General features: G+C 41.4%; 1 protein-coding gene across 3 annotated transcripts in view; it reads right to left on the bottom strand.

Moving 5' to 3' along the window:
• The window catches only part of FZD3 (frizzled class receptor 3), a gene marked incomplete at both ends in the record, with an annotated part of 46,653 nt that extends 42,174 nt beyond the window's left edge, over positions 1–4,479 (bottom strand). For all 3 annotated transcript variants that reach the window (XM_080925904.1, XM_080925905.1, XM_080925906.1), the window contains one exon: positions 4,291–4,479. In XM_080925904.1, coding sequence (XP_080782030.1) covers positions 4,291–4,479 — 189 coding nt within the window. The remainder of the gene's footprint in view (positions 1–4,290) is intronic.
• Between the last annotated feature and the right edge of the window lie 10,976 nt (positions 4,480–15,455).

Below are 15,455 nucleotides of genomic sequence, written 5' to 3'. Positions count from 1 at the left end.
GATCCTAGAGAATGTTATGTTGCTTCATTCTTTTACATTATTTATAAAATGCAAACACATACATTGAAAACTTCCAATTACTTTCAACAACAACCAAAGACAGACAGTCAGACACAGACAAAGAAGTATCACAGTAATGTTCACAGGCCAGAATCACTATCCCACCAAACTATTTTCAACTCCAGGAGACTAAGATTTAGGTATAGCAGCAAAACATAATTATGATTACTACCATTACTACAGTCTAATTCAAACATTTACATTTTAGTAAATACTACATGTGAGGCTCTGGGTTAAGTGCTAGGCATACAAAGGTGAGTAAGGACAAGCCTCCAGATTCCAGGAGGGAGGGGGAACAAAAAACTAATGTAACAACAACCACCACAACACACACACCCCAGGGGTCAACAAAGCACACTGCTAAGTATGGTGGTGAAGGCATAAACTTTGGTCTTCCTAGGTTCCACAAGGAAATCAAAATCAGACCCAAGCCAGGCCTTGGGGAAAAAAGGTATCATCCCCCAGATACTGGCAGAGCCTTCCAGGCAAAAGTGGTGTTTGCAATGACTTGATAAGGTCAAGGACCTGTGCAAAGGGGGTGAATGGCTTCTGAAGGCCAGAGACTGACTGTTAAAGTAAAGCCAGTTACACATGTCTATTATGCTTCAAACTGCATCCTCTGGTCAAGAATTGGCACTGCTATTTAAAAAAGTAATTTCCATGTTTTTTTATCTTTGTAACCAATATATTCTAATGATGGTAGTGTAAGACACTTAGTCCCAGCTACACTGTTTATAAGTAACAAACCTGGGCTTGAATAGTACCTCCAAAGGTCTTACTAGTCCCTCTTCATCACAGTGTAACTAATCTTTACTTAACTACTTTTGCATATAATACAATTTCTGTGTCTGTAAAGGAAGTACTAAAGATCAATGAGATGCTATCTTCCAGCTACAGTGGTTAATACTACTACTGAATGCTATGGCTTGAATGTGAATGTTCCCAGAGGCTCCTGTTTTGAACAGCTGGTCCCAGCAGGTGTGGCCCTTTTGGAAGGCTTGAGAAGGTGGGACTTAACTTGGTGGAAGTAGGTCTACTAGAGTGTTGTCCATTTGAGGGTTAAACTCAGCTGCTGGTTCAAGTACTCTCTCTGCCTGTGGGTCCACTGCAATGTGAGCAGCAGGACCATAAACACCTACTATGAACTAAACCATTCCACTATACCATCCCCCACAATGCAGTGGAAGACCCTAAACTGTGAGCCAAAATAAACCTTTTCATCCTTAGGCTGTTTCTGTAGTTTCTGTCAGTGACAGTCTAATACAGAGACAGAGAGCAGATTCTGCTAATGGTAAGAAACAGGTTCCCTTATGCATTGCTACCAGGGACAAAAAAACTTACTATACAACTTCTATTGAGAATTTAAAACTATCAATGAAAACATTTTCTTTGAATATCTGAACTTCATTTCAAAACTATATTAGCAAAAGTATGAAAACACATGTGGAACTTGTAAGAGCAAAGAACAGATAAAAAAATCCTAAATGTTGTTCATCAGTAAGTACTGAGTGAAGAAATGGTAATTATCAACTCAATATAGCTTTAAAAGCCAAAGATATCATAGCCACTGGAATAGTGTAGCTATTAAAATTTTTTAAGAGTGAAAAGAAAGGCAGGCAAGTGCTCATGAGCAAGGAGAGAAATTAGGAATCCTGGTGTCACCTGGAATCTGAAACTGCTGCCACTAGAGAAAGTAATTCAGTAGCTCCTCAAAACAAATGGTTTGATACAACATTTTCCTAGCAGCTTAAGATCCTGGTTCAGCCACACAGAGAAACTGTCTCAAAAAATCACATCCCCCCAACCCAAAACAACAGCAACAAAACCAGTGCTGGTTTGAGCCCCAACACTAGGAAAAATAAGGTTTTTTTAAAATAGAATTACTGAGCTATAAGCACTGCAGCGTCTGCTAATTCTCAAGTCTTTTGCTATTGCACAGAACTCACATTTTCCAACTGTATCTGATGATTCTGTTGGTGGCAATCCCGCTCTGCTATGACAGCCACAAAATAAGCAATTTCTTCAGGGTTTCGTCAAATCTTTGAAGCCTTCTCTTAGATACTACTTCCCACTTATGGACTCTTCCTAGGCTATCAGAAATTCAAAGAGGCAGACCCACTGACAATAAACTATGTAGGTTACTTGGGCAAATTTGAGAAGGTAGAGAAAGCCTATGACACCATCATTCGGAATGTCTTAGGAACCCAAGAGTAATGATGCAACTCTGACATGTTAGAACTGGATCAGGAACAGAATTAAAATCTGTACACCATGCATTTTACGGCTATTTACAAATCTGTCATTTAATCCTCAAAACATTTCTACCTTTTTCCCCCATTTTTGTTGCCTAAAATACATTATGATAAAGGATAGGCAATTTCTCCAAAGTCTTACACCTTTGCACGACAGAGTCAAAACAGAACCTAAGTCAGTACAGGCCTCCGTATCATAGTCTCCAAGGAAATTAGGACTTTGTGGTGATACTAGATGTGAGGGTATTTCTAATTCAATCTTCAGCACATAGCAAAAATTATTACAACTTATGGCCATCAGACAATACCCCATTCATATATTTTTCTTTATTAGTTAGACCTTTTATAGTTATAGGAAGAATAGAAAATGTTTTAATCAATATCTACAGCATCATCAAATAGATGGATAATTTAACATGCCTGATAAACTTTGAAATACTATTCTACAAATTTCACCAGATTTATATAAGACTTTGAAGCAGTGAATGTGTTTTACTGTAAAATGAAGAATTCCAAATATAGGCTCTGAAAATACTGTCAAACTGATAAAAATATAAGACATTGACCAAATTATATTACATGGTCATGTCAATATAAGAATATGGATAGCCAGGGCATGGTGGCACACGTCTTTAATCCCAAATCTCAGGAGGCAGAGGCAGATCTCCATGCCAGCCAGGGCTATGTAGTGAGACATTGTCTTAAATAAATAAACAGCAAAAACCATCACTTAGAGAGTGTTTACTGTGCACTAAATAATCTCTAGGCATATTTTAATTTTGTGCTATAAAATATTATGTAATTATTACTAACTTTATTTTATTGTGTTTTGAGGCAGGGTTATATACAGCCCAGACTGGCCTTTATCTCATCCTGTAGCAGAGATCTGTCATGAACTCCTGATCCTCCTGCCTCCCCCTTCTAAGTACTGGCTTATACCACCGCCACCACCACCACCATCAGGTTATTGGTGTTACTAAAATCAAAGGAACTAAGTTGGCAAGGTTCACACAAATTACCACAGTGACACTGCTCGAGTTCAAACACTGGCTGCCTAGCTCTTAAGCCCATATTCCATAGTCTTCATCAGACTTTACTGCATTTCCATTTCTATCTAGTAAATATATCTTTGTCCTCAAATCTAAAACCATTATAGACACTTTTAAATCTAGGATCAACCATATCCATTAATAGTTTCTGAAGCAAAATTAAGTACCTGAAGAATTACCATAAGAAAAATTCAAGTAAGGCAACAAACTTACATAGAATTCTGAACCATCAGGAATAGAATGAACATAACAAAACCTTTTTCATTGCTTGAACGTTACTTGTAAATTGATATGAAATTGACATGACCAGGAAATCATCTTGGATGGATGGATGGATAGATGGATGGAGAGGGAGAGAGGGAGAGAGGGGGAGAGGAGGAGAGGGAGAGAAGAAGAGAAGGGGGGAACGCTGCAAAACAAGAATTCAGCCTTAAAAACATTACATTGTGCTGAGTAGTGGTAACATACACTTTTAATCCCATCATTGGGTGGGAAGAGGAAAGCTGAAGTGAGTTCAAGGCAAGCCTGGTCTACAAAGTGAGTTCCAGGACAGCTAGTGCTACACAAAGAAACCCTGTCTTGAAGAACAAAACAAATCACATTATTGTCCATACTCAGCTAGTGAACGTTATGTAATTGTTATACTCTGCTATCTATATTATTAGTTAAGTAAAAGAGATGCAATCTCTGAAGAGGTATCATCACCCATGTCTTAGTGTTTAACTCTTTATAAAAACACGTCTAAAAATAAATTCAAGAGTAGAATGTCTTTAAACACAAATTCTTTAATCTATTTTAGTATGAGCCAAACTATATAAATTTTCAAATGTCTAAGATAAAGTGAGAAACAACACTATTTCCCTATAGTTCTATCAGACACACCAGGTGAGTCACCTGGGCAGCACAGGTTGTTTTCTGTCGTGTCTTACCTCCATGGCTAGAGCTGCTGTCTGTTGGTCATAATGGTTCAGAAGGTTCGGCATGAAGGTAGTATTGTAAGGCAAATCCTGGCACATCCTCAGGGTGATAGGCTCACAAGAAAACAAACTGTGCCCACCTATCTGCCCCAGAGACACAGTCAAGAGCCAAAGACAGAAGACAATCCAGCTCACAGCCATACTTCCTGGATCAGAATGAGGCTCTCGGATGATCAGATCTACTCAAGATGTGTTTTAGATCAGTATACGCCTGCAGGTCTCGGATTGAAAGTACCACTTCTGTATCTGTTAGGCTCCTCAGTTAAAAACTCCCTGTACTGTCAAAGAACTGTTAGCCTGGTCTCACAAAGGGCATTTGTTTTTGGTTTCACAATATGGGAAAATGACACCATCCTGTATCTTCTTTTCATTTTATTACATAGGGCACATTGGGCCAGCATGTCAAGTCTATCAACCACATTCCCAAATCACAGATTCCATCTTAGGAGGAGAGTGATTTCTTTCTTGTTGCAGTATCTGAAAAATATTGAAAATGGGAAAGTTAATCACTTCTCAAAATATTGCAGACTTAACATTAAAATATTTGATGAGATATCATACTAATTTAATAGAGAAAATACAAGGGTGTTCACAAAGTAACAGTTTTTCTATTTTATTATATATGATATATATGAATATATTCACACATACTAAAAAATCCCTAAATAACATTTAATATTTATAATTACAATCTTATATTCAGTTACACATATAATACATGGTAGAGAATTCTGTCACAAGATATAATTGAACCATTTTAAATGTCTTTTCCATTGTCCCAAACTGTGTTTAACTGGTACTTGTTGTATAACAGACTATGGAATTTCAGATTGACTTTCCATGTTTTGGTTGTCAGTACATGTTTATGTTAACTGACTTGATAGGAAGCAGCTGGGAAAGGTCTGGGACGAGATTAAAGCATCTTATTAATGCTACACTGTAAATACTGTCACTTAACCCATTTTTCTTTCCTGACAATTATTTACATATCAATTCTTGAACATGAGATTCTACTAGTAAATTATGAGGTAATGTATTGAAAAAGTAGCATTACAAATTAGGTGTTTGGGACACTGAATCGCAGTTGACAAGGCCACCTCTATCAACCAATATTGAATAAATAGAAGGTTCTAAAGTATTACCAGCCAGTTTTTGCAAATGCACCATTTTAGATAACACTAAAATGTAATGTCATATTTATTCACCTGGAATCTCAAACACATGACCAACAAATGGTCACCTATGGCTGGCCTAGCTATGTAGACAAGCCACAGTAGGGCTAGGAATGACTCCAAGTTAGTAGTAACTTCCTCTAATCTGCAAAACTCCCCTGAAGAAAGAGACATTGCCTAAGGAACACTACCTAAGAAATACCTCCTAAGTATGGTCCTAATTACAAATGTAAGTTTATTTATTTATATATAATAATCTACATGAAATTCAGAAGTAGATGGATATAAAAATCATACAGGGCTAAAGAGATAGCTAAGGGCTTAAGAGCACTTGTTGCTCTCACAGAGGATTCAGTTTTGGTTACTAGCACCCACAAGGTAGTTCACAAATATCCGTAACCCCAGTTCCAGGGGATCCAATGCCCTCTTCTGAGGGCCCTAGATATGAGCATGGTGCATAGACACCATGCAGGCAATCACTCATACATATACAACAAAATAATTTTAAAATACTAGAAAAAGTATCAAAGAACAAAAGAAATACACACATGGCCAATAAATGCATGAAGTGATGTTTAACTTCACTAACAAGAAAATTCAAATGAAAAGGGCAAACATAATACTCTGCTGATCCAATGTATAAATATAACAATGAAGATCAAAGTATGGCATGGATTGTAGGGAAGAAATTATATTTAGCATTTTAAAACACTTTAGATAAGAATCTAAACTAGGTGATACTTTCTTTCTTATGGCTAGTTATCTGTCTGAAGAGATTGCTCAGTGGTTAAGAACACATAAAGTTCATCCAGAGAACCTCTGTCCAAAGCTGCAGGTGGCTCACAACCATTTGTAACTCTAATTCCAGGGGACTCCAATACCCTTTTCTAACTGCAGGCACGTAGCATACATAAAGTATTTTTTATAAAGTATTTTAATGACTTTTTATACCAAAAGATTTCAAATGGGCACAACTTGATCCAGCAAACCTATTCCTAATTAAGAATACAAATGCATGTAGTGTACAACTGAAATATCAGCATCAGTAATTTATAACAACTAAAAAAAAAAACCCTGAAAATAACAAAAAAAATTACCAACAGTAATTAGGCTGAGGTGGTATAACACACGATGGACTATAGACACTAAAAAGACAAACATGCCTCAGAGCACACCACAGTGGTCCTGTGCACTTAACACACAAAGACCTGACTGAGTTCAATCCCTGACACTGCTCCTCCCTTCCAAAAGATGCTCATGGATTGTATTTATTAACATAATAACGTATAATAAGCAAAAAAATTAGGGCTGGAAAAATGCTCAGTTGGCAAAGCACCTGTGGTGTTAAGCATGAAGCACTGGGTTCAAATTTCCAGAACCCAGATAAAGCCAGATACAATAACCCACATCTGTAATCCCAGCATGCCGACTGGGACTGTTTCAGCCTTTGATGGAAGGTAAAAACTGACATCCAAAGTTGTCTTAGCTGCCATACATGTGCCACTATACAAGCACTCTTACATTTATACACTTAAACACGCCACACACAAATGCACACTTGTTTTTTTAAGATAAGGTCTTACTATTTGGCTCTAGCCAGGCTTGAACTCAGAGATCCACCTGCCTGTGCTTCCCAAGGATTGGGATTATGTGTCTCCACATATAACCTAATACAAAAACTTTTTGTAAGGGAGTTAAAAAATAACTTCTGTCAGAAAAGCATATATGAAAAACCACAGCTATTTCAGCTTGATGTCATGGTACACACTTATAATCCCAGAACTCAGCAAAAGGATTACAAATGAAGACTAGTTTGGGCTACAAAGTATGACCATCTTTAAAAGAGGAAGGGGATTTCAATGATATAAAAATAATAAGTGCCTTATGGAATTTTATGAAAGACCTGATTTTACATTACTCTGTGTATATGGTACACAACTTCAAATCTACAAATGTGTGCTGAGTGGAAAACAAGAATAAATACTAGTTGAACAGTTTATTGGCTGGTAATTAAAGCAACAAGCCAAGGGATATACAACTTAAATTACTGCAGGTAGTAAGAAAAGCAGAGGAGTGATAATTTAGTATGATTCAAATAGATTTTTTCAGGCAAGCCAGCCAATCAGGAAAAAGCACTTGGCACTGGGCCTGGTTGACAGGAGTTCACAGGAGTTCAATCCCCAGAAACCACAGGACAGAGAGGAGTAATTTACAGAAAGTTATCCTCTGATCTCCACATGCATGTTGTGCACGCACACACACACACATACACACACACACACACAAACACCAAACACACACAATAAAACACCAAACAAAATGATTTTGTTGGTTTGTTTTTTGAGACAGGATTTCTCTGTGCAATAACCTTGACTGCCCTGGAACTTGCTTTGTAGACCAGACTGGCCTCAAATTCTCTGAGATCCTCTTGCCTCTGAGTGCTGAGATTAAAGGCATGCACACAACACCTAGCAAAACTTGACTTTTTGAACACTGAAAAATTCAGGTTACCTATCAGCCCAAAAACTGTGTGCGTGCTTTAAAGCATTTGTACACATGCCACACCACATTTGAATAGTGAGTTGCCTATACATATATAAGTATGTACAAATATGCATGTGGGGTTAAGGTGTAGGTTCAGGGGTCTTTCTCAGAAGCATCCACATTGTTTTGCTGAGATGACCAAGCACTAGCTAGGCTGTCTGGTGAGCCAGTCTCAACAATCTACATCTCTGAAGCTAGAATTAGACACATACACCTTTTACACAGGGCATCTCTTTTATATATGTACCAAGGATCAGGCCTCATTTGCATATTTACTGACCAATCATCTCTATAGTCCCTGAAATACCTGGTTCTAGTCAGAATCAGAATGTGTCATTTTTCCAAGGTAGGCTCATCCATGGAAGAGCTCTAATCTAAAGATGAAGGAAATGTTGAAAGACTATCTTCCCAGGCTGGCTGACAAAGCCAGAGTCAAACTCAGTGGAAAAAGCAGAAAACAGGTAATTCTGGACTCAAAAAGACAAAATATAGCAACCCATGGTTGTTGGAAGCAATATTTTGATTATTATACTTTTTTTTTGCAAGAATCTGTAGGATTCCAACAGAATAAAGAAGCCCACTGAGCTAAAAGTAGGCAGTTTTGGATGCCAGAGTCCAAGCAAAAATGAATAATGACCGTTCATGCACTGTGGGTTAAGAGGCACTTTGACTTCTCCACAGAGCAATATAAAATATTTGGAAAATTGATTGTTAGTGCTTGGTAACATTCTAGACTAGGGCTAGGGACACAGCTTGGTGTTAGAGTGCTTTCCTAGCACGTGTGTAGGAAGCACTGGTTTGAATTCCTATACTAGGTGGGGCATGGAAAATACTTGAAATATATACATTTTTGGTCTTATGAATGTAGACCATCAGGACTTTGGTATTTTCCAATTATTGTCCATTTTGATGATAAAAAGTAAAGGTCCTTAAAATTAACTAAGCTGAGCACATGATATGAAGGACAGCAAGAAAAAGATGAAGGAAATGCTGAAAGGCTGTCTTCCCAGGCTGGATAACAACGCCAGATCAGATCCAAACAACTCAGGTGGAAAGAGCAGGAGGATCCCGTGGGAAAAGTGTGCCACAAGGGGCACAGCAAGAAAAAAATGGCAACAAAAGACTATGTTCATAAACACTGTTCTATCACCTTCTGCATAGACAGGGCCAATCTCACTAGTCTTCATTTACATTTAATTTTGAGACCCTGTAAATACAGGCAGTTCAGGAATTTTATCTGAAGGTTGTAATGCTAGTTACACTAGCTACAGTGTGAAAAGCTACGATGTTCCTGTCTTTCAGACAGATTTTTTTTTTCAAGAATGCATCGCAAAGGATCAGCAATGGGCTGCTTTAAGTCAGTCTCTCGGAAGGAAAGTGTTGTCTCTTAGACGAATATTCCTACGTCCTATTCCAGTATCACTTCCCTTTTCTTAGTCCCATCAGAATTTAGCCTGTTACTTCCCATTTCCTACTGGGGGTATATGAGTGATCGTACTCATATGTGTGCCTGCATGTGCCAGGTTATCTTCCTCTAGAGCTTTCTACTTTTGTTTTGAGACAAGGTTTCTGGCTGAAACCAGAGCTCACCAACTGGCTAGATTAGCCCCCAGGATCTTTCTGTTTCATTCTTGCCAACACTGGGTCATGAGCACCCACTGCCACACAGGGCTTTTTACACGGCTGTGGAGAATCCAAACTCAGGTCCTCATTCACCACAGCAAACACTTTATCAATGAAGCCGCCTCCCCAGCCTTCTATATCTTACAGTTAAAGAAATAAAATTCATCTTCACAAAACTGCCTCTTAGCTATTGCAAAAAAAAAAAAGTTTATATAACATCATATTTAATTCATAGGATCTATATTTGTATTAATATCGGAGTAATTCTTTCCTGATCTCTTTTTACTATAACAATCTAATTCTTACCTGAGGCAGGGAGTAAGACAGCATCTCTTGTAGCTAAGGTTATCATCTGACTCCTGAGCCTCCTGCCTCACTCTCAAGTGCTACAATTACAGGGATGTGCCCCACCTTTCTAACTTTTAAATTTCACTTTGCCCATCTACTAATTACAATCATCTAATCTGTCACGGTGCTGAGTGGTACTGCTTAAAGAAATAAACCAAACAGTACTTCTAGATTCAGAAGTAAAACGAATGGTAGACACCAAATTTCAATCAGACTGACAAACTACTAAGCCCTGAAACTAAGAGCAGCAAATAATCTTTCAAAACTAGCCTGTAAACAAAACTGAAAATTCAAAAATTCTGCATGCTTGGTTGGTTTTGTTTGCAGTTTGAGGGAACTGGGCTCAGTCTTGTGGGTGCCGGGTAAGCAATGTACCTGCTGAGCTGCATCCCCAGTCCTAAAGCTGAATAGACGCTGGCAGAAAAATAAATAAAATGAATAAAAGTGATCAGAAAACTCTTAACTTTTGTGAGGAAATAGCAAGTCCTCATGTTTTTCCCTCAACAAGGCCATATGCTTGCGTGCTTTGACTAAAGTGCTGTTTTGGTGAGACATGGGAGGCTGGGGGGGGACTGTAACGCCTTAAGCTCACTCCCTAAGTTACAGTCTTCAACAGCTTCATTTATAGTGCATTCCCTGGATGCACTGAAGCCAGTGGTTCCCAGGATGATAAACTGGAAATAGGAGAGGGAGGTATTTCTGAAACAGCAGCTAAAAGTCCCTGTGAGCCAATGAACAGTTGCTATTCCCAGCCTTCCAAGTACCTCTGAAAACTTACCTTCTCTGCCCTGATCTTTACTGAAAGAAGACAACAGATGTGCTAAGATGTGCCTACCACCTGCCTCCTAAGAACAATCAATATACTAATATGCTCAGAAGGCGTTATTATCTTTTTTTTTTTCTTCTTTTTCTGGAAAGGTTTCTTTATGTAGTTCTGGCTATCCTGGAAGTTGCTATGTAAACCAGGCCAGCCTTGAACTCACGGAGATCCTCTTTCAAGTGCTGGGATAAGAGGTATGTGCCACCACACCAGATTTCACACTAAGAAGTTTTACATACAAAATCACTGTAGAGTTTCAGTAACAAACTAATATGAAATGTAAGTTGGGTAGATCCCCAACCCCCAGAGGTCAAGTAGGGAAACAATCTTTTGTAAGCAAAACCCCCCTCTCTTCTTCCTAGACAATAAAGGTTTCTCAACCCTTTCTACTTCAAATATCTCAAGCATGGAATTAAAAAAACAAACAACAAAAAAAAAAAAAAAAAAAAAACACAAAAAAAACAAAAAACTTGAAGACCCAAAACAGAAAATAAAGTTCGAAGAAATATGGGAAAGGATAAAAGGGATGAGAAGGCCACAGTCACTTTTTCTTTCATTAATGGAATCTTATTAGCCCTTTGGGAGATGAGAAAGATGAAACAGAATTCTAGACTTTATTTAAATGTGTCTATTTTCCTAACAGTTTCAAAGCATTTGGAGGTAGATCGCCCAACACTATGCACTGTTTTATGAAGTATAGGGAAGCATGCTGAGAGCTGCAGTTGGGTTATAGTTTATCTTGGTTTTATCCTTCCAAATATTTACACTCCTTTCCCTGGCTCCTTAACCCTCCATCTTTTTACTTTTATGCTGTGGTTCAAGTAAATGTGTTGTTTCCCAGGAGGTAGGGGACACTGACTTGTTTAATGGTAAAGATGGAATGTCGCCTCGAGGACCTTCCCGGACCTTTCTTTTGAGAAAGGAGTCCACTGGGAAGCTTATTCTGGTCTATAACATTCTGTGGTCCTCCTCCTCTAGTTCCCGATTACTCAAATTATAAGCATGAGCTATTATTATTATGCACGACTTGAGTACCCGCTTAATACACAACTCAGGATTTATCTAGTCCTCTTCTAGCCCATTATGCCACCAGCAGACCACAGAGGACCAAAGCAGGCTAAGGGAGGTAGCATCCTTAAGCCCAGCTGGTCTTTGTTCCCTTACTCTCTTGTACTGGCTTTGCAAAGCAACCCAATTCCCATCAACAAACATTCCGGATGGACTTTTCTACCTTGAGATTTAAACTGGTGCGTCTGGTCGGCAGCCTGAGAAATTCAGAAGGGAGCTAAAAATTGTTTGTTTTTTTTTTTTTTTTTTTTTTTTTTTTTTCATTTACATTGGGCGAAAACCCAGACCAGAGTCGTGGTGTTTTTCAACTTTAAGTCTCTTCTGCCTAATTAATGGCATGCGCTTTTGTTCTTTTTCTACCCACAAAAAGGAAAGAATGGGAAAAGGGAAGAAAAAAGAAAAATGAAAAAGCCCTCTTCTCTTCTCTTGAGAAAGTCTCCTACCTCCAAGAGTCCCAAGATGTGAAAAACCTATGGGATGTTTATAACCTTAACCATACCCGCATCTCAGTGCCTTTATTCCGAAGGCTATGAATTTACCGTCGCATCCCAGGGCAAATCTGCCGACCCCGAGTCCCCACCCCGGGGGGAACTGGGGAGCGTGCGGCGCTGGGAGCATCCGACTTTGCAAACTGATGGGCAGCAAGGGACAACTTTTTGGCGTTGGGTGGCAGGGTAGGGCCGGGGGATGCAGGGAAGCAGTGGTGCCGGAGCCAAGCGCACCATCCTCCCGCCCACGCCCCCGCGGCGCCGAGCGCAGAAAACCGGCTGGGGCCGGCCTCGCTCCCCGCAGGCGAGCGGCGCGGGGACCCGCCGCGTCCACACTCGCACAGGTTGCCCGGCGCGGGCGGGACGTACGGGCCCCGCCGTTTTCCCGGGGCATCCTCGCTTAGCGTGGCCGCGGCCCCGAACTCCGCGCCGCCCACTCCGACCCCGCTCGGGCCCGGCCGCTCGCCAGCCGCAGCTCCGCGCCCGCCTCGGCAGCGCCGGCCTCGGGCTTTTGTTCGGCCGCGACGCGAGCAGCGAGCGCCGCCTGACGAGAGGCGGCCGGGCTGGGGCAGGCGGCTCGGCGTCTTCCACACGCTCCGCTCCTCTCCCGCCGTCCCGGTCCCGGAGGAAACGTCGGCCGCACGACTCACCTCACCGCCGGTCTCCGGGCTCTCCCCGGGCAGCACCGCTGGCCCCGCAGGCGGCCGCGCGTCCCTCAGGTCCCCCGAGCGGCCGAGGACCGCCGGCGCGCCGAGCCTTCGCGAGCGTCGGGGCGCGCGGCCCGGGGAGGAAGGTGAGCGCGCACGTGCCGCGCATGCGCGCTGCGCCCGGCCGCCTAGCCAGATCCTGGCTGTGTGTGCATCGCTGACCTGCTTCGTTGTTCTCAGCCTGGCATTCTAGGCGATAGTGACGCCTTGAGCTGCGGCGCGTCGGCTTAGTGGTTCCCAGCGCTGGAGGCTTTCATCTGACACGTACCCGGTCCTCCTTGTAAAGCCCTCCCGAGCCAAGCTCTCAATGCGGGTCCACCAACACCTGCTCTGAGAGCCGGTGTGCCAACCTCAGGGACCCGCGATGGAAAAGAGTGCCACGCACAGGTTGCAAGGGACACCCGGCCTGTTTCAACGCTGCCCTCTGACCCGCGAAGCAGGTGCACGCTTTGTGTCCTCTCCACCGAGACCTTACTATAAACAGATGGAGCTTGTATTTACTGACAGCATGCCTCCCCTTCTTCTTAGAAGACCCCCATCCCCTTTACTACATGCACAGCTTTGAGGAGCTGAAAGATTCTTTAGAGGTCATCTAAATACAAAAATTTTCCCCAGCAGGGGAGAAGAACGCTCAGAAAGGTTGGATGTCTTACTTAAAGTCACACAGCATGTTAACGTCAGCGTCTGGGTTCGATTCATCGTGACTGCGTTTCTCTTCGCTACAGGGCTTTACCTAAGTTTCTTTTTGTCCACTTTCATATGTTAGAGTCCATAGCATCATTTGGTTCTCTTGGTAGCTCACAGGACTTACTGCAGCATTGGCCCTGTTGTAAGAGAGTGTACTTGACACTACTGACCCTTATATTTATAAATAGCTAAGCTGGTAACTTAAGGGCTGGAGACACAGTTCTGTTGGTAAGGCACTTGCTATACAAGCAGAAGAACCTCAATGACATCCCCAGAACCCACAAACAAATCAGTCCTAGTAGTAGGCACTTGTGAACCCAGTGCTGGGGAGGTGGAGTCGGGGTGACCCTGGGGCTTGCCTGTCACTTGGTCTGGCCCATTCAATGGATCCCCAGGCAGGTGAGAAATTTGTCTCAAAAACTAAGTGGGGCACAACCGACACACATGCAGAGTTGGGGGGAGACAGAGAGACATATATAATAAGTTTTTAAAAGTTCTCAAGTAATGTAGTGAATGTCGAAAAGTCTTGTGCTCCGATCAGTCTCACATCAGAATTGATAGAACGGATAGACCAGCATGATAAATAAAATCTCAGACAATTTTCATCTTCCTTATTGACACTTGTGCAGCAACATTTTTAGGACAAGAATATGAAGTCGTGTCTCTTAATCAGAGTAAATAAAGAGGCAGGTGGCATATGGGGACGGAGGAGAAACTTTGTGGTAGCTTTATGCATTGCTAGATCCCCATAACTAAAGCACTGGAAATGTGTTTGCCAGGAGCCTTCTTACTCAGTGTACACATCATGCTATAAAAACAGACACGGGCCTCGATGCTGCTCACATCAGCAGATGGGAACGGCACAGTTACAGATATGTCAACAGTGTCAAGTCACAGACAAGGAAACTATGTAAGTGGTGGTGGATCTTTAAAAACTGGCAAGAATAAACATTAAGGGTGAACATATATCTAAAGAAGAACAAGAAGGCTGCACAAAATGGTTTTCTACACACAGGACAATGGGATCTGTGTGCAGAAAGGGCTACTACATGTCTGGTAAACACACACACACACACAGGTAGAGAGAGAGTGTGTGCACACACATAGTGAAAACATCTTAACATCATTGTGAAGATACAAGTATTCGTTATAAAAGTCTCTAAACTTTTCTTTAAGTGTGATATGTTCCACAAAGAAGTAAGTATCACAAGACACTGGGCTATGTGTGCATGTTCCCTAGGAACACAGTGGGAATGGGGTGACTCACAAGGAACACAGTGGGAACGGGGTGACTCATTCCCCTTTGGGGGAGCAGTCAGTTGGAGGAGATAAGGAGACCCAGAAGGTACTGTTCAGAGCAGAGAGGAAAGGGATCTTCTGTGAGGAATGGAAACATTCAAATCCCATGGGGATAATTCCAGATGCTTTGTATGTCTCCTGTCCCTTTCCTTCCATGTTGTAACCACTAATAGAAGCTTTTAACAAGCGGGAACTTCACAGAGAGACTCTGCCACCTAGGCATTGTTAAAACTAGTCCCTTTCTGGATGAACCCGTTTTTTTGAAACCATAAATGTTAACTGGTAATGCATGGTAATTTAGTATGACATCTTTACCTGCCTCCCCCAAGCCACCCCCTCACTTCCCCAAAGGCTTTGTTTG

This window comes from Micromys minutus, assembly GCF_963924665.1.
Source record: "Micromys minutus genome assembly, chromosome: 12".
Classification (NCBI taxonomy): domain Eukaryota; kingdom Metazoa; phylum Chordata; class Mammalia; order Rodentia; family Muridae; genus Micromys; species Micromys minutus.
The sequence above is the reverse complement of the archived record's forward strand: the minus strand, read 5'-3'. Positions and strand labels throughout refer to the sequence as shown.